The 26,245-nt window shown below is 44.2% G+C and overlaps 1 protein-coding gene across 1 annotated transcript in view; it reads left to right on the top strand.

The window, feature by feature from the left end:
- Positions 1-26,245, top strand: part of THOC2 (THO complex 2) — a 780,683-nt gene that overhangs the window by 336,900 nt on the left and 417,538 nt on the right. The window contains exon 14 of the mRNA XM_029607862.1: positions 23,706-23,747. Within this exon, the coding sequence (XP_029463722.1) occupies positions 23,706-23,747 (42 nt within the window). The remainder of the gene's footprint in view (positions 1-23,705; positions 23,748-26,245) is intronic.

Here is a 26,245-nt window from a genome sequence, read left to right as displayed (position 1 = left end):
TTCTCTTCACACGTTTGCAGCTCACTACTGCTTGGACAAGGATGGGCGTCAGGGCAGTGCCTTTGGTCAATCTGTCCTGCGCAATCTGTTTCAGACCTGAATCCAACTCTTGCGGCCAGGTACCCTTAGTGGGAGCCAGACAGTCCCCTGCTGACCAACAGTACCGCAGTTGCTGTGCCTGTTGGCACCTTGTTCGGTAACTGTTGGTCTTTTCTGCTAACGGGAACTGTCTGGAGCTTGGTACTACCCACTTGTGAGGACTACCATCCTGCTTGTCTAGGAGGAAATGCAGTTGCTTACCTGTAACAGGTGTTCTCCTAGGACAGCAGAATGTTAGTCCTTGGGAATCCCTCCCACCTCCCCGTGAAGTTGGGTTCTCCTTCCGGTTTATTGTTTTATTTTTTTTCGCTCGTATTTTTTCTAAGTTACGAGACTGAAGGGAGTCCTCGTGTGAACGCGTGGATAAAGCATGCTGGGCATGCTCAGTGTGCTGGTCAAAGCTTCTAGAAACTTTGACAAAAGTTTTCCATGCCGGGCTCCATCCGATGATGTCACCCATCTTGTGAGGACTAACTTCCTGCTGTCCTAGGAGAACACCTGTTACAGGTAAGCAACTGCACTTTCACATATTTGAAGCTCATTATCTTTGGATAATTTTTATGTTGGCACAATAAGAGATATCAGTACCTGCAAAAAATTGTTTCTCCAGGTCCAATATCTAAACCTTTTCATAAGTTTATTATTGTCTTTACCATGTTTTCTATTTTTTAGTTTGCCATTTCTCTGTCAATCGCATGCACCCTAGCACTAGTAATAATTTGCTGCTATATTTCTAGATCACCGTTCTTGTAGGCTATAATTAACATAAAAATCTTTGAGCTCATTGCGCCCTGTCAGTAAGTTATTCTTTGTGATATCTGATCAGAGCCACATGTCAAATCAAGACAAGACAACATTGAATTTATTCTTGGCAAAAGCAGCTTTCTATATACCTCAGCTTTACTCTTCCAGGCTGATCTAATCTTGTTACAAGGTCCATTCAGAAATCAACTCTCAGAGCTGCTCTTTGATTAATGCTGCTATGTGGTCAGAGAACAGGTCAAAGAACAAGAATTGCTGAGTATAAAATTTAGTACTCTTAAATATTAAAATATAGAAAAACTATCATTAAAATAAAACTACTAGTTTAGCACTGTATATCACTGTTTACTTTACAAGACTTTCCATTACTTGGACTAAAAGCTGTTTACATTTTTAGTTGTAGTTTTGTGGTTTGGGTACAAGTGCACTTTGTGGAAGATTGGAGTGTAACGTAGCCTGATATAAATTGTTGAGTGCGTATAAAAATTTTTTTTAAAACCCCAGGTTTAAATTAAGGAATGAGGAATTTAGTCTGCCTTGTTAATTTCCTTTTCTTGAGTCCAAATGAATGGGTTTATGCTCCCTTACCAGCAGATAGAGACAGGACAACAACAGGTTTGCTGACATAACCCTAAATAGGGTGCCACATTTCCTTCTAACTCCACTAATTAGGGTGCTTCCAAGGAACAATGAAGAAAACTCAATCACAACTTCTCAACCAGGAGAGACCAATTTCCTGGAAGCAGAGCAGCTTTGGTCAACTATATCCTTGCAGGTTCTGACACACTGGTTCCCAAGAATTGGAAATGAAGAAACATTTGAAAATAACTGGAGATGCTGGCAGACTGGGAGGGTCCTGGGCTGATCTGGCTAGATTCAAGGAAAAGAAATTAGCAGGTAAGACTAAATTTCTCCCTTTTTTACAGCCTGATTAGTCTGGATGTATAGGAAGTACCTAAGCTATCCCTCATATTGGGTGGGACATTACCAGCCCTGCTCACCAAATGCTCTGACCGAAAGCAACATCTTCCCCTGGCTCAAATGTCCCAGTGTTGATGCTTTGAGCAGAATGCGAGGTTTCTCAAGTGGCTGCTCTACAAATCTCCACTGGCAATACTAAATGGCGCTCCGGCCACAACAAGGCCTGTGTTTTGTCAGAATGCACTTGAAAAGCCCCTGGCTTGAAAGACCCTTTGAGATCCCTGCTTGAAGCAGTTGCCTTCTTAATCCTTCGGACCATGGAGGCTTCCAAAGCTGCTCCACCTTGCTTGAACACCTGAAAGAACAAATAGATAATCCAGTGATCTAAATGCATTAATCACCTTCAATTAACAGAGCAGAACCAACTGGTGGAACTTCCCATAGTCCTCAGAAGCCAACTTCCTCTTTAAATGTAGGGAAAAAAAGAGCCAATTAATGCAGAATTGCAATGCCACCTTTGGTAAAAAGGAAGGACTAGACAATACACAGCTTTATTAAAATGTATTTATTTATTTAAACAGTTTTTATATACTGATATACACGCACAAAGTGGAACCAGGCAGTTTACAATTAAGAGGAGCATACATACATTCAAATAATCAAACAAATAAATAAAATAACTCAGGAAAAGGCTCCCTACAGGACAGAGCCTGTAATTCTGAGCTTTGCTCAGCTGAACAAAATGCAACCAAAAGAACGCTTTGAGTGAGATTCTTCACTGACACGCTTTTGAACGAGCCACACCCAGAGATCTGAAAACCAAAATAAAGTCCCAAGAAGGAACTGTTTCATTCCTGGGTGGACATATATGGTTAACTCCCCTCAGGAATTGCAATGTGTCTAGTGGAGCTGCCAGCATTCTGTCTATAAAGTGGCCCCTCTATCAGACTATAGTAGCCACCTTCACTTTAAGGGATATTTTAGTGCTAGAATCTTATCTAGATCCTCTGGAAAAGGCCATGATCAAGACTACAAAAGCTTTGCCATAGCTAAACATATTTGGACTCACCAGCCTTCAAATTCCTCCACCCCCTACCATAGGCTAGAGAGCTAGAAATCTTCCTTGAGAGTAAACCATGGATATCACATCAGAATAGGCTCTTATAGCAAATGAGCGCCCTCCAGTGCTAGACCTTAAGACAAAATGGTGCCAGATCTAGAGTATTGGCCCTTTTGACATAGACTCCAGGCCAGGGGCAGACTTATAGGGATCCTGACCCCAAGACTCTGTTTCTGCAAATCAAAGGCATCTGCGTTAATCGAAAGCCACCCAAATCACTAGCCCCCAATGCCCAGCTATCCTTTGGATCCCTTGACTACCATAGGCCAAGGAGGACAAATACATAGTCTTAACCAAATAGTCAGGACATCCAGTGCAGACAAATTCTGTGTCTGAAAAACTTCTCCACTTTGGTATAATTATGGTGGCCATCAAACTCATAACAGATTCTCCTCTTCCTTACATGATCTGGGAGGAGAGCATTTCTAACTGCTCCCATTCTCCTGGGTCTAGGGTGTTCCAACTCAAGATGATTCACTTGAACATTTACCACGTTAAGAGGGCACTCATGTGCCTTTAGGGCTACCTTATAAGCAGGCCTATCTCTTCTGCTACCTGAGGATACTTCATCCCTCTTTGGTCATTTAAATACCCAATTTCTGTTATGTTGTCTTGAGAGAATTTGAGTGGCCATATCCTGAAGAAAGTAATCAACTCCTTGAAATGATTCCTTATGACTGTAGCTTCCAAGTGATTGATGGAATATTTGGACTCCAAGATCCCTGAGTTACATTTACCTGGCAATGAGCTCCCCAGCCGAAAGACTGGCATTGGTCATCACCATTGTTAAACTCTGTGTCGCCAGATCCACTCCCACCTCCAGATTCCGCCCGCCCCTTTCTAGCCACAAGGTCAAAACTAACTCTGGTTTCCACTGGCAAAAGATGCTTTGTGGTATAAACCTGCAACTGGGAGGACCAACTAGATTGCAGAAACATTTTGCAAGCGCCTTATGTACACACTCATTCACAGAATCAAAACCAGAGCTGCTATCATGGGACCAGGATCTGAGTGTAGTCTTAACACCCTCCATCTCTAATATGCTAGCAGATGTTTGCTCTGCCTCTGGAACTTCTAAATCATTTCCCCTTTCAGAAGTTGAACTGAGGTCCTAGGTACTCCAAGATTTGAATAAAGCCCTATTCACTCTTGGCAACCTTCACCACCCCACCCCACGAAGCTCTCATAACTACTGTAAAACTCTGGCAGTGACGGTTTGACTCTCTGAAGCTATCCTCTCCCAGATCAGCCAGTCATCCAGAAATAGGTGTATCAATTTCCCCTGTTAGCAAAGCAATGCCAACACTATTTCCGTAGAGAAGGTTCTCTGAATTATTGCCAGCACAAATGGTAGCTCTCGATCCTGGAAGTAATCTCCCAGAATCACAAACCAGACAAACCTCTCATGATCCTCCCTGATGGGAATATAAAGAATAGACATCCATCAGATCAAGGAAAGTCAAAAAGAAAAAATTCTCCTGTTGTCTTACTGATCTCATATGTTTTGAAATAAGAGACTCTTGGTGCACTATTCCAATCCTAGAGTGGGCCAGAAGGTGCCTCCTTTGGGAGCTAGGAAGTAAAAGGAGTACTTTCCAATTCCCTTTGAGAGATCGGAACTGGTATCCGCTTCTCCTATCAACAGTCTATCCAACCTGGTTCTCAGTGCCTCCCACTTTTGTAGGAGGCAACAAGGAAACACCATGAAGGTGCATGAAATAGGACAGAAAAATTTCAAGGCAAAGCTGTCTCTCCTAATATCCTGGATCCACTGGTCTGTAGAAAAATTGAAAAGGGGGGGGGGGGGGGGTTTGAAAGAGGCTGTTAAATGCCCACCTTTGATGCTATGAAAAGGTGGGCATTTAACAGCCTTTCAACCCCCACCCCCAAATTTTACTTCCTAGCTCTCAAAGGAGGCACCTTCTGGCCCACTCTAGGATTGGTATAGTGCACCAAGAGTCTCTTATTTCAAAACATCTGAGATCAGTTATTACTCCAGTAAGACAACGGGAGAATTTTTTTTTTCTTTTTGACTTTCCTTGATCTGATGGATGTCTATTCCTTATATTCCCATCAGGGAGGATCATGAGAGGTTTGTCTGGTTTGTGATTCTGGGAGATTACTTCCAGGATTGAGAGCTACCATTTGTGCTGGCAATAATTCAGAGAACCTTCTCTACGGAGATAGTGTTGGCATTGCTTTGCTAACAGGGGAAATTGATACACCTATTTCTGGATGACTGGCTGATCTGGGAGAGGACAGCTTCAGAGAGTCAAACAGTAACTGCCAGAATTTTACAGTAGTTATGAGAGCTTGGTGGGGTGGTGAAGAGTCTGGATTCCCAAACCTTTATTTGGGGACTACGAATATCTCTGGCACTCCCAGAGTTTGCCTGTGCCACTTTTCTTGGCAAATAGATAGTTCTGCCAGAAGGCTGAAGACTTGGCAACAGTGATCATAACATGATTGAATTTGACGTACTAACTGGAGGGAGGACACTAAAGAAATCTGTGATAGCATTGAACTTTCAATAGGAAGACTATGAGAAAATGAGAAAAATGGTTAGGGAAAAACTGAAAGCAGCAGTTTACAACAGGTACGGGCTTTTGTTTAAAAATACCATCTTGGAAGCCCAGACCAGATGTATTCCATGCATTACAAAAGGTGAAAAAGCTAAATGATTACTGGCATGATTAAAAGGTGACGTGTGAGAGGCTATTATAGCTAAAAACATCTTTCAAAAAATGGAAAAGGGATCCAAATGAAGAAAACAGGAAACAGCATAAGCATTGGCAAGTTAGATACAAAGCACTGATGGTAAAGGCAAAGATAGAAATTGAAAAGGAGCTTGCCATGGAAGCAAAAACTCATAATAAAAACTTTTTCAGGTACATTTGAAGCAGAAGGGCCTGCAAGGGAGTCAGTTTTACCTCTTGGTCATCTAGTGGTACAAGGCCATAGCGAAGAGACTAAATGAATTCTTTGCTTCAATCTTTACCGACGATGATATAAGGGAGACACCCATGCCAGAAATGATATGTAATAGTGACGATTCAGAGGAACTGAAACAAATCTCAGTGAACCTGGAATATATATGGCAAATTGACAAGCTAAGCAGCAGCAAATTACCTGGACCAGATGGTTTACATCCCAGAGTGTTGAAAGAACAGAAAAATGAAATTTCAGACATTACTGTTTGTAATTTGAAACTATCTTTAGAATCATCTACGGTACTTGAAGACTGAATGGTTGACAACGAAATGCTAATTTATAAAAAGGGTTCCAGTGGTGATCCAGGAAACTACAGACCAGTGAGTCTGATGTCAATGCTGGGCAAAATGGTAGAAACTATCATAAAGAAAAAGATTACTTAACATATACTGTAGATATATGTTATATATCTCATTCAGGAAACAGTGCTCAGGAGATCACCTAAGCAAACACCTAACCAAAGAACTAATGAATCTGGACCTCACTGACGCTAACTCAGCGACTTCATCATGGCTCAACATCACCAACAAGGTTGCAGATCGCGTATGTCCCTTGACGACAAAGTCTATCAACCCGGACAAAGATAACAGGAAACCTTGGTTCACCACAGAACTAAAGTCTCGTAAACACGAGCTCAGAAGCAAGGAAAACCAATGGCGTAAAAGCCCATCTACAACAACCCTCCTCAACTACAAATCATGCCTCAACACCTACAGAAACGATATCCACAAAACAAAAAGAGAATTTTACTCCAAAAAGATACACCACTTCTCATTCGACTCAAGAGCACTCTTCTCTTATGTATCAGCCCTCACTAATCCTCCTGGACCAAACATCCCAGATGACCAAGCCCTAAAAAAAGCCAGTGAACTTGCCGATTTTTTCGACAACAAAATAACAGCCCTCGTAGCCCCCCTCAAAGGGCCAACGCCACACGCTAGCCTCACAAGCAACCACAGCCAGCAATCAGATACAACAACCGCTTCTCAACCCAACACTCACACAGCAGTGCTCGAATCTCTCGAACCCACTTCCACCTTAGAAATAGCAAATATCCTTAAGAAGATAAAACCATCTTCTCACCCCTTAAACCATATACCATCAAACCTACTGAGTTCAATACATGACATCATTGCCAAGCCAGTGGCCGACATCATTAACTGCTCCCTCGCCCAAGGCCAAGTTCCTGAACAACTCAAGTTAGCACTTCTCAAACCTCTCCTCAAAAAACCCAACCTTCCCACTACAGATCTGGCTAACTACAGACCTATAGCGAACCTACCTATACTAGCTAAAATTATGGAGAAAATCGTCAACAGACAACTCTCTGATTTCCTTGATGACAACAATATCCTCACCAACAACCAATATGGATTCCGAAAGAAAAAGAGCACCGAATCCCTATTAGCCACACTAACAGACACCATTATCTTCAATCTCGAAAAAGGCCAACCTTGTCTGCTCGTGCTTCTAGACCTTTCCTCAGCTTTCGACACCGTGAACCACCCTAGCCTACTACAACAACTAACAGTCATCGGCATCACTGGAACAGCTCTCAACTGGTTTAAGTCCTTCCTAGAGAACAGAACATACAAAGTTAAGATAAACAACAAGGAATCTCACCCCATCCAAGTCAAGATGGGGGTACCACAAGGATCATCACTCTCACCCACCCTTTTCAACATTTACCTGCTCCCTCTCTGTCATCTACTTACTAACCTCAAGCTCACCCATTTCTTATACGCGGATGACATTCAAATTCTCATCCCTATCACGGAGACCATACACAAAACCATGTCCTACTGGAAAAAATGCCTCTCATCCATCAACGATCTGCTAACCAGCCTCAACCTGGTGCTAAACAACAAAAAAACGGAAATCCTCATCATAGCACCAGATCTACCTGCCCCGCCAACATCCAACAACTCTCCAGACACCTCAGGATATTCCACCGCACCTCAAGTCAGAGATCTGGGTGTACTACTAGACAACAAACTCAGCCTCAATAAATTCATAAATAACACCACAAAAGAATGCTTCTTTAAATTACAAGTGCTAAAGAAACTTAAGCCCCTTCTACTCTATAGGGATTTCCGCACAGTACTCCAAGCCATCATTCTAACTAAATTAGACTACTGTAATGCACTCCTACAGGGCCTTCCAGCATACACTACCAAGCCACTCCAGATGGTTCTGAATGCCACTGCAAGGATCCTTACCAATGCCAAAAAAAGGGACCATATCACCCCAATCCTACAGCATCTCCACTGGCTCCCCATCAAATATAGGATCCAGTTCAAGACCTGCATGATGGTTCACAAGGCACTACATAACATCTCCCCCCTCAACCTAACTTTCCAGCTGCAACTACACTCTTCTAACAAACCAACCAGAAGGGCATACCAAAACAGAATGATCACCCAACCTGCAAAATCTACCCTGAGGAAACGCGCTCTATCCACAGCGGGCCCGTCACTCTGGAACTCACTACCACCGGACCTCCGCCTTGAACCGTGCCACACTACGTTCAAGGTGAAACTCAAGACTTGGCTCTTCCTTCAAGCTTTCCCAGAGAGCTAAAGCAGGAAGAACAAACTTCCAGCCTTGTCATACTACAATAATGTAATGCTCACATTGAGTCAGTTCCAAGTTGTTTTCTAAGTTGATCTTAGTTGTTTCTTAATATATTATACTGTATTATAGTTCATCTGTTCATTATATTATATTTGATATGTTCCATGTAAACCGCCTACCCGGCGTTAGTTATCTTTGTTAAATGTGAACCGGAGTGATATGTATTGTATACAGGAACTTCCGGTATATAAAAACCAAAAAATAAATAAATAATAAATAGATAGTTTAATGGGAGAAAGCCAGCATGGATTTAGCCAAGGGAAGTCTTGACTTACCTATCTGCTATAGTTTTTTGAAAGTGTAAATAAACGTGGATAAAGGTGAACCAGTTTGATATAGTGTCTCTGGATTTACAGGAAGCATTTGACAAAGTCACTCATGAGATTTCTGAGGAAGCTAAAAAGTCATGGGCTAGGAGGCAATATCCTGTTGTGGATTGGGAACTGGTAAAAAGATAGAAAGCAGAATGGTTAATTTTCTCAGTGGAGAAAGGTGAATAGTGAAATACCCCAGGAATCTGTTCTGGGACAACTGCTTTTTAGCATATTTATAAATGTCCTGGAAATGGTTTCAACGAATGAGATGATCAAATTTGCAGATGACACAAAATTATTAAAAATTTTTAATTCTCAAAATGATTGTGAGAGATTGCAGGTGGACTTTGGGAGACTGGACATGCAAATAGAAAATATTGAATGTGGATAACTTTTTCCAAATTCCTCTTCTCTTGGCCTAAACCAGATCCCAGCACTCAGCATGGGATGCTTATCTACTATCTGCTGAAAAACAGCCTGAGTGCAGCATGGAATGCTATATAGTTGATTCCTTTTTTTTCACTTTTGTTTGGGATTTTTATGTGCAAGAAAACAAGAGAAAAAGTAAATACTTGAGACTAGTTACAGACTATTGATTAGTATGTGATTGGATTGGTGCCAAAAGGATCTACAATTGTGATCATAAGTTTACATTCCCCTGGCAGAATTTGTAAGATGTGAACCATTTTAAGAAAATGAGTGATTAGACAAAACATGTCTGTTGTTTTTAATGTTTTCGAATTAAACTTTATGCATCACAGAATAGCATAATCATTAAACAAACCATAGCAATAAAGGAAATAATAAAATGGTCCTGTTCAAAAGTTTGCATACTCTTGAATGTTTGGTCTGATGATTTACACTTAGTTTTACATACACAGGTTGAGATCACATCGAAGGATAGGTTTCCATACTTGTGTCTTGTTCAATTGTAATTAGTGTCAGTTACACTAACTGCACTAACCACATCCTCTGGCAACAAATTCCAGAGTTTAATTGTGCGTTGAGTGAAAAAGAACTTTCTCCGATTAGTTTTAAATGTGCCACATGATACCTTCATGGAGTTGCCCCCTAGTCTTTCTATTATCTGAAAGAGTAAATAACCGATTCACATCTACCCGTTCTAGACCTCTCATGATTTTAAACACCTCTATCATATCCCCCCTCAGCCGTCTCTTCTCCAAGCTGAAAAGTCCTAACCTCTTTAGTCTTTTCTCATAGGGGAGCTGTTCCATTCCCCTTATCATTCTTGTCGCCCTTCTCTGTTCCTTCTCCATCGCAATTATATCTTTTTTGAGATGCAGCGACCAGAATTGTACACAATATTCAAGGTGCGGTCTCACCAGAGAGCGATACAGAAGCATTATGACATTTTCAGTTTTATTCACCATTCCCTTTCTAATAATTCCCAACATTCTGTTTGCTTTTTTGACTGCCGCAGCACACTGAACCGACTATTTCAATGTGTTATCTACTATGACGCCTAGATCTCTTTTTTGGGTGGTAGCACCTAATATGGAACCTAACATTGTGTAACTATAACATGGGTTATTTTTCCCTATATGCATCACCTTGCACTTATCCACATTAAATTTCATCTGCCATTTCGATGCCCAATTTTCCAGTCTCACAAGGTCTTCCTGCAGTTTATCACAATCTGCTTGTGATTTAACTACTCTGAACAATTTTGTATCATCTGCAAATTTGATTACCTCACTTGTCGTATTTCTTTCCAGATCATTTATAAATATATTGAAAAGTAAGGGTCCCGATACAGATCCCTGAGGCACTCCACTGCCCATTCCCTTCCACTGAGAAAATTGTCCATTTAATCCAACTCTCTGTTTCCTGTCTTTTAGCCAGTTTGTAATCCACGAAAGGACATCACCACCTATCCCATGACTTTTTTACTTTTCCTAGAAGCCTCTCATGAGGAACTTTGTCAAACGCCTTTTGAAAATCCAAGTACACTACATCTACCTGTTCACCTTTATCCACATGTTTATTAACTCCTTCAAAAAAGTGAAGCAGATTTGTGAGGCAAGACTTGCCTTGGGTAAAGCCATACTGACTTTGTTCCATTAAAACATGTCTTTCTATATGTTCTGTGATTTTGATGTTTAGAACACTTTCCACTATTTTTCCTGGCACTGAAGTCAGGCTTATCGGTTTGAAGTTTCCCGGATCGCCCCTGGAACCCTTTTTCAATATTGGGGTTACATTAGCTGTCCTCCAGTTTTCAGGTACAATGGATGATTTTACTAATAGGTTACATTACTAATAGGTCTGAAATTTCATTTTTTCGTTCCTTCAGAACTCTGGGGAGTATACCATCCAGCCCAGGTGATTTACTACTCTTCAGTTTGTCAATCAGGCATACCACATCTTCTAGGTTCACTGTGATTTGGTTCAGTCCATCTGAATCATTACCCATGAAAACCTTCTCCAGTAGGCTACCTCCCCAAAATCCTCTTCAGTAAACACAGAAGCAAAGAAATCATTTAATCTTTCCGCGATGGCCTTATCTTCTCTAAGTGCCCCTTTAACCCCTCGATTATCTGACTGTCCAACTGACTCCCTCACAGGCTTTCTGCTTCGTATATATTTTTTAAAGTTTTTACTGTGAGTTTTTGCCTCTACAGCCAACTTCTTTTCAAATTCTCTCTTAGCCTGTCTTATCAATGTCTTACATTTAACTTGCCAACGCTTATGCAATTGGATTCTTCTTCCAATTTTTGAATGAAGATCTTTTGGCTAAAATAGCTTCTTTCACCTCCCCTTTTAAACTGTCAAAGGATCAGCGAGCAGAAATAGTTCTATTTTATATATCAGGAAAAGGATATAAAAAGATATCAAAAGGATTGAAATTGACAATCAATACTGTTCAAACTCTGATCAAGAAGTGGAAAATTATGGGTTCTGTTAATACCAAGTCACGGTCAGATAGACCAAGAATGATTTCAGACACAACTGCCAGGAACATTTTTCAGGATGCAAAGCAAAAAACCACAAGCAACTTCTACTGAAATACAGGCTTCTCTGAAACAAAGTGGTGTGGGTGTTTCAGCGTGCACAGTAAGGAAATACTTGAACAAAAATGGGCTGCATGGCAGAGTTGGTAGAAAAAAAGCCATTGCTTCACAAACACCACAAAACAGCCCAATTACAATATGCCTAACAGCACCTAGAAAAGCCTAAACACTTGTGGAACAAAATAATTTGGAGTGATGAAACCAAAATTGAACTTTATGGTCACAACCATAAACGCTATGAAGAGAACACCATCCCTACCATCAAGCATGGAGGAGGATCTCTGCTGTTTTGGAGCTGGAGGGGGTGAGCTACAGTGAAGCAGGGAATTTAGTCAAAATTGATAGGATGAATGCGGCATCTTATCAGAAAATATTGGAAGAAAATTTGCATTCATCAGGCAGGAAGCTATGCATGGGGTGCACTTGGACTTTCCAACATGACAGTGATCTGAAAGGCCAAGTCGACCCTTCAGTGGCTGCAGCAGAAGAAAGTGAAGGTTCTGGAGTGGCCATCACAGTCTCCTGACCTCAACATTATTGAGCCACTTTGAGGATAACTCATGCTGTTCTTGCTAGACAGCCAAAGAATTTACAGGATCTGGAAGCTTTTTTCCAAGAGGAATGGGCAGCTTTACCACATGAGAAAATAAAAGGCCTCATTCACAACTATCACTAAACGACTGCAAGTCATCATTGATGCACAAGGGGGCAAAACACGATATTAAGAACTAAGGATATGCAAACTTTTGAACAGAATTGATTTTATTATTTCCCTTATTGCTATGGTTTGTTTAATGATTGTGCTATTCTGTGATGCATAATAGATTAATTTGAAACACATTAAAAATAAAGATGGGTTTTGTCTGACCACTCATGTTTTCTTAAAATGCTACACATTTTACAGATTCTGCCAGGGGTATGAAAACGTATGAGCACAACTGTATATGGCTGCTCATGACATAGACAGCGTGAGGTATGCTGGGTATTGACTTACGATTAAGCACATTGTATGATAACCAATCTTCTCAGTAATTTTAAAAATCATACGGTCATCATCTGTTTATATGCACAAAATCTTTTTTTGATGTTTTGAACACCCTCACTTTGACACATGTATATTTGTGAGTAAGTGGCTTATGTTTGGTTCTTTTTTGTTGGTAGTTCTCAGTCTATCCTATATAGGTATATATATCCTGGGGTTTGTTGATAGGGGGAGCATAAACCCATGTGTCTGGACTAGTTTGGCTGGATGAAGACGAATATAAGCTTCAAGCTGCTTGGTCCTTGTATATGTAAATGTTCAGCATGCTTTGAATATTCTGCTTTTAATCGTATATTAATTTTCAGTGTCAAAATATTGGACCCAAGGTAATAAGCCATGCTAAACCCTAGCACGATTTTTAACTTCTGTTTTAGCATGGGTTTTTCAGCGCTAACCTAACCTTAGTATATAATAGAGGTTATAGTGCTGAAAAATGCACAGTAAAGTAGGAGTTAAAATCTGCACTAGGATTAGCACAGGTGCATGCTAATTCCATGTAAATGAAGGTATTTGCTATTGCCGAGCAATTAAAGGGCAACCAGTTTAAAACACATTTCATAATGCTGGAAATTTAACTCCTGGGTCAAAGCAGGAGTGAACTCATATTTCTGATGACCTTGTTGTTCGATTGCTTTGCCCAATGTAGTATAATCAAAAAGATTCTCCACTTAGAGGGTAAATCTATGCAATAAATCAAAAATGAAAAATAAGCCCCACCTAATCAAACCTGATCATTGTTGTTGTGGAAAAAAAGACTGCTTAATTAATAAAGTCAAACACCCATATAAAAATATGAAGTGAAGGACAGTGGTTGTTTCATACTTTTATTTTCAATGTATCATCTAGCTTGCCCAGTATGATTTTTTTGTAATCATTAACTAACCAACAGCCATCTTATTTTTTTGGTAAATGCAGTACCACACAAACATAATCATATTCCCAAAGAGAGAATCTAAAAAGAAATTCTTTTGTTATGCACTTAAAACTGACTAAAAAAGTCTTCAATACTATTTTTAATACGTTGATTGTCGCCGCTCAAACACTAACACTGGATGTTATATCAATGCTGAAAACGTTATTTTGCAGAAAGGTTATTTAATCTGTACATAATTGTAAACGATCCCAAATGTTTATGAATTCTCCTTAAACATCTCACAAAATACTTAGCTCAAACCATGCACTCCCAACATGGCCAGGTTTCGGAACTAGTCCTTCATTAGGGGATCAATCGCTGAACAAAAGGTTCTCCTCTGATTCATACAACAAACAGCATCAAAATGGCTGAAGCAACTTTCTATTCAAAATTTCTGTTTAAATAAACAACCATGAGACTAAGGAACAACCAAAAGTGGAACAAAACGTCATAACGATGGCCAATCCAATTCTTCATTCAGGCCCATAGGATACACAGTTTGCAAAGTGAAAATCAAATAGTGTTCCTGGTAATTGTCGCATTTGATAGTCACCTCCCTATAGTGCAGGCAAATTTTTTCCATTACGTCCACTGGAATTGTTCAAATGTTTGTCTTTCAATACAATGAGCCACTATCGGCGCTGTCAAAGTAAAAGTGTTAAGTCTAGAGCTATGTTCCATCCATCGAACCTTCATTGAGCGACTAGTACGTCTTACATATACCTTTGGACAAGGGCAAACTATCACATAAACAATATTAGATGATTCACAATCCGTGACAGATTTCAGTTTTACATGATATCCTGTAACAGGATCTGTCCACATTTCTCCTTCTTTAGGATTATTACATACACCGCATTGATTACATTTTCCATGCCTTCCTGATGTTTTTTCAACATCTCCAGTGAAATAAAATTTAAAGTAGGACATTTCTTCAGCCATTTTGATGCTGTTCACCATATGAATTGGAGGACAATTTTTTGTTAAGCAATTGATCCCCTGATGGACTAGTTCCGAAACCTGGCAATATTTGGGCGCATGGTTTGAGCTAAGTACTTTGTGAGATGTTTAAGGAGAATTTATAAACATTTGTGATAGTTTACAACTATGTATGGCTTAAATAACCTTTCTGCAAAATAATGTTTTTAGCATTGATATAACATCCAGCGTTAGTGTTCGAGCGGCAACATAATCAGCGTATTAAAAATAGTATTGAAGACTTTTTTAGTCAATTTTAAGTGCATAACAAAAGATTTAAATAAAATAAAATGTTCTTTGGGAATATGATCATGTTTTTTGTGGTACTGCATTTACCAAAAAAATAAGGTGGTTAGTGAATGATGACAGTCATATGCTGGGCAACCTGGATGGTACCTTGAAAATGAAAGTATGATACAAGCGCTGTCTGTCACTTCATATTTTTATATGGGTGTTTGAATTTATTAATTAAGCCATTAATTAAAGTTTAACATCCAGTATAACCTTTTGGGGTGGGTACCTACAGCTCAATGGTACACCGGTGCTGTGCATCCTGACTTTGGCATACTGTGTAGCTGTGGATGCTTGCCCCAGAGAGCTTTCACTTTGTTCAGCTAGCTCTAGGTGCCTACCCCCAGAGAGTTTATGCTTTTGATTTTACTTTGCATGCCTTGCCAAAATGGCATTGGATGCGAGACTGGTACTGTATATCTCTACATTTGGACATATTCTTCATCAAAAGCCATTTTGACAAGGAATGGCAAGTAAAATCAAAGTATAAGCTCCCTTGGGCAGGCATCTACAGCTGCTGAACAAAGCATAAGCTCTCTGAGGAAGGCACCAATAGCTGAATAATACACACTTTGGTACTGTGTGCATAATTAATGTTCAGCTGTTCAGGAAATGCAAGCAATCTCTATGACTGGTGCCTGTCTCAGAGAGCTTACACTGGGAATTTGCCTCCTGGGTCTGAGGTGGAATGAACTCATATTTTTGGTGGCCAGTGTTGTCTATTATTGGGCCCAGTGTGGTACTCCACCTCAGGAGTGTAAACTCTGTGGGTGGGCACCTACAGCTGAACAATATGCCTGTATCGGGATGCACAACGGCAAAGTGCATACTGTTTAGCTGAGGCTGCCTTCCCCTGAGAGCATATACTTTATGTGTAGGTGCAGGTCCCAGATAGCTTATGTTAGATATTTAAATCCTTCCGTGGCCAGTGTTGCTCTGTTGCTGTGTCCAGTGTGATAGAAACAGCTAGTCAGAAATCATGTTGGCACAGCAATAGAATAACATGACCACCAGAAATATGAGTTGACTTTTACTTCTGCTCTGATCCAGGAGTTAAATTTCTATTTCCTGTCGTGTAGCCAGATGGACTCAGAACAAGTGGGTATAGTGTGCTCGTGATAGCAGTTGGAGACGGATCAGATTTCAATCTGACGTTAATCCTAGTACATATACCCCTGCAGGAAGTGTAGTTCTTCAGTATTTTCCGTTTCCATAGCAGTTCGGGACTCTCTGCATGCTAGCTCGGCGTTAAGAGTAATTTACCAAAGAAAACCTAAACAATAAGAAATTTTACCTCTACAGACGAGCCCCGCTCTCCTGCGGTGTCACCCTTTGGGTCCCTCCCCCAGTTGAGAATTCCCGAGGTGATTTCCGCAATCCCTCGGAGGTAAGCCTCAGTTCGGCGTCCGACCCTCTGTGTCGACCTAGCCCCTGACATCGGGTGAGGCTGAGAGGCAGCGGGTGCAACTTCGAGCGCGGCAGTGAAGGTATTTCCTTCTCCCCCCGCAGCTGGAGACCGCCCGGAATGAGACTGGGAGGGTCGAGACAAGGTAAGGTAGAAATCTATTTAAAAGTCTCCGGTCTCCGAAGCTCGAGGAGTCGCACAGGTCGCCAGCCGGCGCCAGTGCCACCGGGTTGATCTGCTCTAGCAGGACTAGACCCCAGTCATATTCGAGGGTCCTCCCACGTGGAGACTCTCCGAGGTGGTCGCCATATTGTCCTCTTGGACGCCGTCGCTACCGTGTCCACCGCCCTGACCCGTGCGCACAATGTCGCACGCCCAAGTTCCGTGCGCACAAGCGACGCGCATAGCCACACGCTTACTGTGTGGGGCGCATAACTTCGATCTGTGCGCACAACAGCGAGTACCAAACCGACGTGCACAACGTCTGTGCACCAGAGCGCATAACTAAGCCACCCGGGCCCTGTATTTTACGCGCACAAGCCATGGCACCACCAGAGAAGAAGCTCAAGGCTCAGGGCCTTTGCCCAGCATGCCACATTAGAGCTGCACAGCATGAGGAGGCCACGGCCCTGTGTATACAGTGCGAGGAGGCCCTGGAGGAAACAGCCCATGGCCCTCCCCAGCCGGTACCGGGTTCCAGCTTCACGAACAGTACGCCGGGCCTAGAGTCCCCCAGCGGGAGCCTCCCTCAAATGGGGCTCCCCAGGGACACAGCGCCTCTTAATTTAGACCCAGAATCTATCTCCTGGGTGGAATTTTTCAAAGGCATGCATACCTTCGTCCACATGTAGCCGGGGCCTCCGATAATAAGGCCACAACCTTTGCCAGAGGACCTCAACATTCCAGGACCCTCTATGCTCAGAGAAGTGATTCCACCGTGTCCCCGAAGGTGGAGCTTCTGGGCGGACAATTCAGATGAGGATTCAGAACCCCTGGAGGAAGGGGAACTTCCCCCAGGGACCGAGCCCCACTGAACCATGAGGTGCTTCTTCACCAAGGACAAGCTTCCAGACCTGGTCACACACAGCTTGAAAGAGCTCGCTATCCCGGGCACAAGTGCCTCGGGGGAACCTAAGAAGAATCCCCTCCTAGAAGGACTCAGTCAGACTTCCCGCCATTTCCCACTATTACAAGCCGTCCAGCAGCTAATTGACCTGGAATGGGAAGCCCCGGAGACTACGTTCAAAGGGGGGCGTACCATGGCAGCCATGTACCCTTTGGATCCAGCTGCCAAAGATCTCCTGGCATGTCCAAAAGTGGATGCCATGGTCTGCGCGGTCTCGAAGCTCACTACTATCCCAGTTGAGGGAGGAGCAGCACTCAAGGATGCTCAAGACAGATGGCTGGAATCCATCCTCAAACAGTCTTTTGACGTCTCCGCTATGTCTCTACAGATTGGAGCCTGCTGTGCCGTGGGGACATGCGCCTGCTTATCTCACACCAGGAACAACACCCCCGGGGAAGCACTGGAACCAGCAGTATCATTCCTCATGGATGCTGCTGCTTATTTGATGTGCACCGCAGCTAGAGGAGTGTCCTCAGACGTGGCAGCCAGAAGACAACTCTGGCTCCGAAGCTGGTTGGCCGACGCATCATCTAAAACTAGACTCACAAGGATGCCCTTCAAGGGAACCCTCCTGTTTGGAAGCGAACTAGAGAAGCTAGCCAACAAATGGGGCGAATCCCCACTGCCGCGGCTACCGGGGGACAGGAATAAGAAAAACCAGCGGCCCTTCCCCCGAACTTCCAGGGGCAGAGGATCAGAGCGCTTCAACCCATACAGAAGCACATATCAAGCGGCTCGCCCTGCAGGCAGGAGCCAGTCCTTTTGGAACAAGCACAACAAAAGGGGATCCGGCTCGGGCCCAGGTCCCAGCCGCAACCCACAATGAAAATCAGCTGACCCGTCCAAAGGAAGAAGCCTTAGGGGGCAGACTTGCCCTGTTCTACCAAAGATGGGTCGAGATAACTTTGAACAAGTGGGTCCTAGCCATCATTCGAGAGGGATATTACCTGGATTTCCACCACCTCCCTCCGGACAAGTTTGTGGAATCCCCCTGCCACGACCCTTCCAAGAGGATGGCAGTGGAAGCTACACTGACCAGATTCCTAGCCTTAGAGGCTATAACACCGGTGCCCGCACAACAAATAAATACTGGACATTATTCCATCTATTTTATCGTTCCCAAGAAAGAAGAAACGTTCCGGCCCATCCTGGACCTCAAGTCGGTCAACCGCCACCTGAAGATTCCTAGTTTCTGCATGGAAATCCTATGCTCGGTAATAAGGGTGATACAACTGGGAGAGTTCCTTACATCCCTGGACCTGTCGGAAGCCTACCTACACATTCTGGTCCATCAAGAGCATCAGCGTTTCTTCGCTTCATGATCCTGGACAACCACTACCAGTTCCGGGCACTACCATTCGGGTTAGCCACAGCACCCCCGGACGTGCATCAAAATCATGGTGGTAGTGGGAGCAACACTGAGGAAGGAAGGAATCCTCGTACACCCTTATCTAGACGATTGGCTGATCAGGGCTAAATCCCCAGAGGAAAGTCACCAGGCGACCAACAGAGTCAAAACTACTGGAGAGCCTCGGGTGGGTGGTCAATACAAACAAGAGCAGTCTGCAGCCCTCCCAATCTCTAGAATACCTGGGAGTTCGGTTCGACACCAAACAAGGCAAGGTCATCCTGACACCGACAAGGAGATCAAAACTGATGACCCAGTTGCGAACCCTGTTGCGTGAGCTTAGTCCCATGGCATGGGACTACCTCCAAGTTCTCGGCCTCATGGCATCCGCACTGGAAGTAGTGCCATGGGCAAGAGCTCAGATGAGACCTCTACAGCACTCACTACTATCACGATGGAATCCGCTGTCCCAGAACTACACCGTACGTCTTCAGCTCCCGGACAAAGTTCGGACCCAACTACGATGGTGGCTACAAGAAGGCCTTCTGAGCCAGGGAGTGAGGCTATCCTCACCAACCTGATTCCTGCACACTTCGGACGCCAGCCTATGAGGATGGGGAGCACACTGCCAGGAGCTAACCGCCCAGGGACAATGGAACAAAGAAGAGTCTGGATGGAACATCAATCGCTTAGAAGCCCGGGCAGTCAGACTAGCCTGCCTACGGTTCGGTCGCAGGCTCCGAGACAAATCAGTCAGAGTCATGTCGGACAATGCCACAACAGTGGCCTACACCAATCGTCAGGGAGGAACCAGAAGCCAACAGGTGTCTCTGGAAATAGACCTCCTAATGTCATGGGTGGAAGCGAATCTTCAAGAGATCTCGGCCGTCTACATCGCCGGGAAAGACAACGTCGTTGTAGATTACCTCACAGAGAAAGTCTAGACCCAGGAGAATGGAGACTGTCGACCACAGCATTCCAATTGATAGTAAACCGTTGGGGAACACCAACCATGGACCTCCTGGCAAGCCGGTCCAACGCCCAAGTGCTCAGCTTCTTCAGCTGCAGATGGGAAACTCAGTCCCAGGGAATCGATGCCCTGGTACAGACTTGGCCACAGGAAGCTCTATTATATGCCTTCCCACCGTGGCCCCTATTGGGCGCAATCAACCACAAGATAGAACACCACAAGGGACCAGTACTTCTAGTGGCCCCGGAGTGGCCAAGAAGACCGTGGTATGCAGACATGTGAAGGTTGCTGACAGGGAGCCCTCGCCCGCTACCACCACACAGGGATGTGCTCCAACAAGGGCCGATCCTCCACAAGCATCCAGCTCGATTCTCTCTTACGGCCTGGCCATTGAGAGGATTCACCCTACTCCGAGCACGCAAGTTCTCCACATCCCTAACATACATAAGGATTTGGAGAGTATTCGAAGCCTGGTGTGAGGACTGCGACATCATTCCACGCTCAGTCAAAATTCCTGTGATTTTGGAATTCCTGCAGAACGGCCTACAGAAGGGATTGTCTCTCAACTCCATCAGCAGCAGTCAAAAAAGCAAATAAAATGTTAGGAATTATTAGGAAGGGAATGGTTAATAAAACGGAAAATGTCATAATGCCTCTATATCGCTCCATGGTGAGACCACACCTTGAATACTGTGTACAATTCTGGTCGCCGTATCTCAAAAAAGATATAGTTGCAATGGAGAAGGTACAGAGAAGGGCAACCAAAATGATAAAGGGGATGGAACAGCTCCCCTATGAGGAAAGGCTGAAGAGGTTAGGGCTGTTCAGCTTGGAGAAGAGACGGCTGAGGGGGGATATCATAGAGGTCTTTAAGATCATGAGAGGTCTTGAACGAGTAGATGTGACTCGGTTATTTACACTTTCGAATAATAGAAGGACTAGGGGGCATTCCATGAAGTTAGCAAGTAGCACATTTAAGACTAATCGGAGAAAATTCTTTTTCACTCAACGCACAATAAATCTCTGGAATTTGTTGCCAGAGGATGTGGTTAGTGCAGTTAGTGTAGCTGGGTTCAAAAAAGGTTTGGATAAGTTCTTGGAAGAGAAGTCCATTAACTGCTATTAATCAAGTTTACTTAGGGAATAGTCACTGCTATTAATTGCATCAGTAGCATGGGATCTTCTAGGTGTTTGGGTAATTGCCAGGTTCTTGTGGCCTGGTTTGGCCTCTGTTGGAAACAGGATGCTGGGCTTGATGGACCCTTGGTTTGACCCAGCATGGCAATTTCTTATGTTCTTATGTTCTTATGGCCGCATTGTCATGCTACGGAACCAAGAATGAGGGAGGCAGCCTCGCCTCTCACCCGGATGTTTCCGGTTTCCTGAAAGGAGTCAAGCAGATCCGACCACCTTTAAAGTGGCCTGTGCCTCTATGGAACCTCAACCTGGTCCTAGATTTCTTAGCTGGAGCCTCCTTCAGGCCTCTTCATGGAGTGTCTCTCTGACTATTAACATTGAAAACAGCCTTCCTGGTGGCAGTCTGTTCGGCCTGTCGTATCTCCGAGCTACAAGCACTGTCCTGCCGGGAGCTGTTCCTCAGACTCACTCCGGGAACTATCCAGTTATGTTTGGTCCCGTCCTTCCTCCCCAAAGTGGTCTCTCACTTCCATCTCAACCAGACCATCTTGCTACCGTCGCCAGATGAGCATAAAGAATTCGGAAGTGTCTCGCAGTCTGCGCCACCTCAAAGTTGGCAGACTCCTAGTCCGATACCTGGAAAGGTTGGAATCCATACGAAAGACGGACCATCTATTCATCCTTCACAGCGTGAAGAAGCAAGGGGAAGCGGCCTCGTAGAAGCAGGCAAGTAGCCGCCTTTACAAGACAAGGCCCATTCCACTAGAGCCCAGGCAGTGTCCTGGGCGGAAACCAAGATGCTGTTACCCGCTGAGATCTGTCGGGGGCGACATGGTCCTCCATCCACACCTTCTCTCGGTTCTACCGCCTGGATGTCCAGGCTTGAGAGGACACAGCATTTGCAAGGGCAGTACTAAGTGGGCCATGGGCAGCCTCCCACCTGGTTCTGGAGTAGCTTTTATACATCCCATTGGTCCTGAGTCCATCTGCTACACACTAGGAAATGGGGAAATTACTTACCTGATAATTTCGTTTTCCTTCGTGTAGACAGATGGACTCAGCATCCCACTCACGGCTGCCGTCATTCATGGAATTCTCGGGTGACATCCCCGAGAGCGAGTTACTTATGGGTAAGCCATGCTTCCCTCCTATTAGGACACCCATCCTACCGGGTGTTGACGTTTCTCGGTTGAAGGCACTGGTGGTCTCCAGCTGTAACCAATTCAACCAGTTCAAATGAATCGTTAACCAAGTTATAAAGTTAATCAATTTATCCAAGTTATTCAAGTTATTCAGTCATGTATATATCCACAATTGCTTTTCGAGGAGAATACTGAAGAGCTGCACTTCCTGCAGGGGTATATGTACTAGGACTGACATCAGATTGAAATCGGATCAGTTTCCAACTGCTATCAGGAGTACACTATACCCATTGGTCCTGAGTCCATCTGTCTATACTAAGGAAAACGAAATTATCAGGTAAGTAATTTCTCCACTGTTGTGCCAGATGAAGCAATTTCAATTACCCCTATACACACACATCCTGACATTTACCCCTCCGCATACACATTTGCACCACTCACATCCTCAAACCCCAATACATTCCACCTAGAACACTGACCCCCCACCTGCACACACACACGCTGGAGGGGATGAGAGAGGGATACAAAGTGGAAAAGGTGAAAGAGAGTGCATGCGTACACACCCACCCCAAATCTCCCACCCCAGTGAGCAGTGACATAGTGCTAGTGTACACTGTTCAGCTGTAGCAGCTTGCCCCATTGTGGCATTGCACGGCATGTAAAATTGGAAGTGTAAGCTCCCTGTAGCATGCACCTAGAGCTGAATAGTACGCGCTGGCACTATGGTACAATGCAAGATTGGATCTCAGTTTAGGCATATTTTCACATGCAAAGCCATTTGGGTAAGGCATGCCAAGTGAAATGAAAATGTAAGCTCTCTCTTGAGCGAGTACCTTATTACCCTTTTTTTTTTTGCCTCAGTTAAGTTGCAGAGTTCCAAAGTGTTTGGCCTTGCATGCGAGATTGTGCTCATATCAAGATGCACAGTGGCAGTCTTTCATACAGGATCATTTTGCTTACACTTCTTCCAGCTTCAGGCACCTACCTTCTTTCTCCAGTCTTTAAAGCACTTTTCTGTATTAGTGCAGATTTTCAGGTAGCTTACATTTTAGCACTTTTTTCTTTTAGTGTGCTTTTTTTTTTTTTTTTAAACTCCTGCTTGATTTGCATCCATTAGTTTATGGCATCCTGAGGTACTGCTGGTTTTTACTGTGTGCATTAACCAAAACCTATGCTAAAATGTAACTGTTTTAGCATGGGTGTTATTACATTGGCCCCCTTGTGTGCACAGGATTTCATTTTGTTTTAAAATCCAAAGTGCATTTCTTGGCTGAGTTGTGTGTCTATTTGGTGAAATGCATACGATAAACAAAAAAAATATATATTGTGCTGTTATTGGTAGTAGAAGAAACAAATGCGTGTTTAAATTTTGTCCTGTTGTCACATGTTCCAGTATATTGCTTTGATCTCTTGGATTTTGCTTCTTACCATATAATAATTTTGTATACTTTTACAATTAACACATCAAATTTTGGTTTAGTTTCAGTCTGATGGAAGCAAACAAGATGAAAAAGAAAAAATGGTGAGTTTTCTAATACATTTATGCGTCATAGTTCTAGCATATTGTGGTGTCTCCTGAAAAGGTCTGAATGATTTTTCCATACATAAAACCAGCGGTGGAAAAAAATTTATAAAACTTAGGTGCCAGCAAAAAAGATTTAAGAACCAGGGAATAATTTTTGGTTTTATTTTTCTGCTTGTTTTTTTTTCTTTCTTGGTCTTTATTTTTATTTACTGTTTTTCCTGTATTTTTCCTTTTCTTTGCTCTCTCATTCAACATTCCCCTTCTGCTTCTTCAGCTCCTTTCAGAAACTTTCTCTCCCTTTTTCCTTCTCTCAAGGCACAGTCTTCCCCCTTACTCTTTCCCCCAGAGACTTTACCTCCCTGCCTTCCAGTTCTCTTCTCCACCTCTCTGCTATCGCCATGGTGTCTTGGGAATCTGCTGGCGATGGCAGCGATTTTCATCTTGCATCCTGGCGACAGTGATTTCTCAGCCTTGGCCCTGCTCTTGATATTGACAACAGCAGTTTTTTCTTGGGCAGGGCTGGGTCCCCAACATTGGTGGAATTTTAGACTCCTGGGCGACATGGTGCCCATTTGTTTTCTGGCTCTACATGTAATTTTTCAATAATAACTTTTAATATTTGTAAATATATAATCCATATCCTTTTTTATTGACTAGAAGTACCAATGAACTTATCTTCAAGATTTTATGTAAAGTTAGATGCTAAAATAAATGTTGACTTGAAAATTCCATTTTTCCTAGTGTGTAGCAGATGGACTCAGGACCAATGGGTATAGTGTACTCCTGATAGCAATTGGAGACGGATCAGATTTCAATCTGACGTCAACCCCTAGTACATATACCCCTGCAGGACGTGCAGTATTTTCTGTCTCCATAGCAGATAGGGACTACCTGCATGCTATCGCAGTGTTAGAACCAATTCAAGAAGAAAACCCAAATTTTGAAGACGAAACATACCTCGGAAGACGAGCCCCGCACTCCTGCGGTGATACCCTCGGGTCCCTCCCCCAGTTGAGATTTCCCGAGGTGATTTCCGTGGTCCCACGGAGGTGAGCCTCGGTCCAGCGGCCGAATCACGGCGAGGACCTAGCACCGATCCCGGGCGCGGTTGAGAGGCAGCGGGTGCCCCCTTGAGCGCGGCGGTGAAGGTATTTGCCCTCTTCCCCCGTAGCAGGAGACCGCCCAGAACGAAACCGGGAAGCGCCGAAGACAAGGTAAGGTAGAAATCTTCAGCGTCGACTCCGGTCTCCGAGGTTCGAGGAGTTGCACAGGTCGCCGAACGGGACCAGTGCCGCCGTGTTGATCCGGCTTAGCAGGACCAGGCCCCGGTTAGATCCAAGGGTCTACCCACGTGGAGACCCTCCGAGGTAGTTGCCATATTGCCCGCGTGGTCGCCGTCGCCATCTTGGCCCTATTCGCCACTCTGCTCGTAGCTTCGAGCCGGGTGCACAAGTTTACTTAGGCGCACAAATTACATGTGCGCATAAACTTACACGCACATATTCCTTGTGCGCATAAATTACATGCACAAGGGCCGCGCGCACAAGATATATGCGCGCTGCGTGCCTACCGGGCTATGCACATATCCACGACTTGGATGCACAACTGCGCACACAACCCACACGCACATCTAGACATGCCGGAGCGCGTAAGGGTTTACCGGGCTATGCACATATCCACGACTTGGATGCACAACTGCGCGCCCAACCCACACGCACATCTAGACATGCCGGAGCGCGAAAGGGTTTACGCGCCGACAACCATGGCACCACCAGAAATGGAGATAAAGGCTCAAAGTCTCTGCCCAGCATGCCATATCAGAGCCGCACAAAGCGAGGAGGCCAACGCCCTGTGCGCTCAGTGCGAGGAAGCCCTGGGAGACCCAGCTCAGGGCCAGTCGCACTCAGGGCCAAGTAATAGCTCCTCATTGGGTACCCCGGACCTTGCAAATCCCAGCAGGACACCCCCACAAAAGGGGGGACTCCCAGGGACCCAACACCCCTCAGCTTGAATCCAGCGTCTATCTCATGGGTGGAGTTCTTCAAAGGGCTACACACCTTTGTTCACATGCAAACGGAACCCCTGGCTGACCAGCCACATCCTCCGCCAGAGGACCTTTATGCCCCGGGCCCCTCGGGGCCTAGACAAAGGTTTCCACCGCCCAGGAGCCCCACCTATGGGGACACGGACAACTCTGAAGAGGAAGCAGAGCCCCTAGAAGAGGGGGAACTCCCCCCGGGGACAGAGCCTCACTGAACCATGAGACGCTTTTTCACCAAGGACGAGCTCCCTGACCTGGTCACCCACAGCCTGAGGGAGCTCGCTATTCTGGGCCCAGATGCTTCGCGGCTGTTTGACATCGAGCTAGAGAAACTGTCCAACAAATGGGACGGGTCCCCATTGTTGCGCCTACCGGAGGACAGGACGAAGAGGAACCAGCGACCCTTCCCCCAGCCCTCCAGGGGCAGAAGTTCACAGCGCTTCAATCCATACAG

Source organism: Rhinatrema bivittatum, chromosome 6, assembly GCF_901001135.1.
Source record: "Rhinatrema bivittatum chromosome 6, aRhiBiv1.1, whole genome shotgun sequence".
In the NCBI taxonomy this organism is placed as follows: Eukaryota; Metazoa; Chordata; class Amphibia; order Gymnophiona; family Rhinatrematidae; genus Rhinatrema; species Rhinatrema bivittatum.
This window is presented reverse-complemented; position numbering and strand designations above follow the sequence as displayed.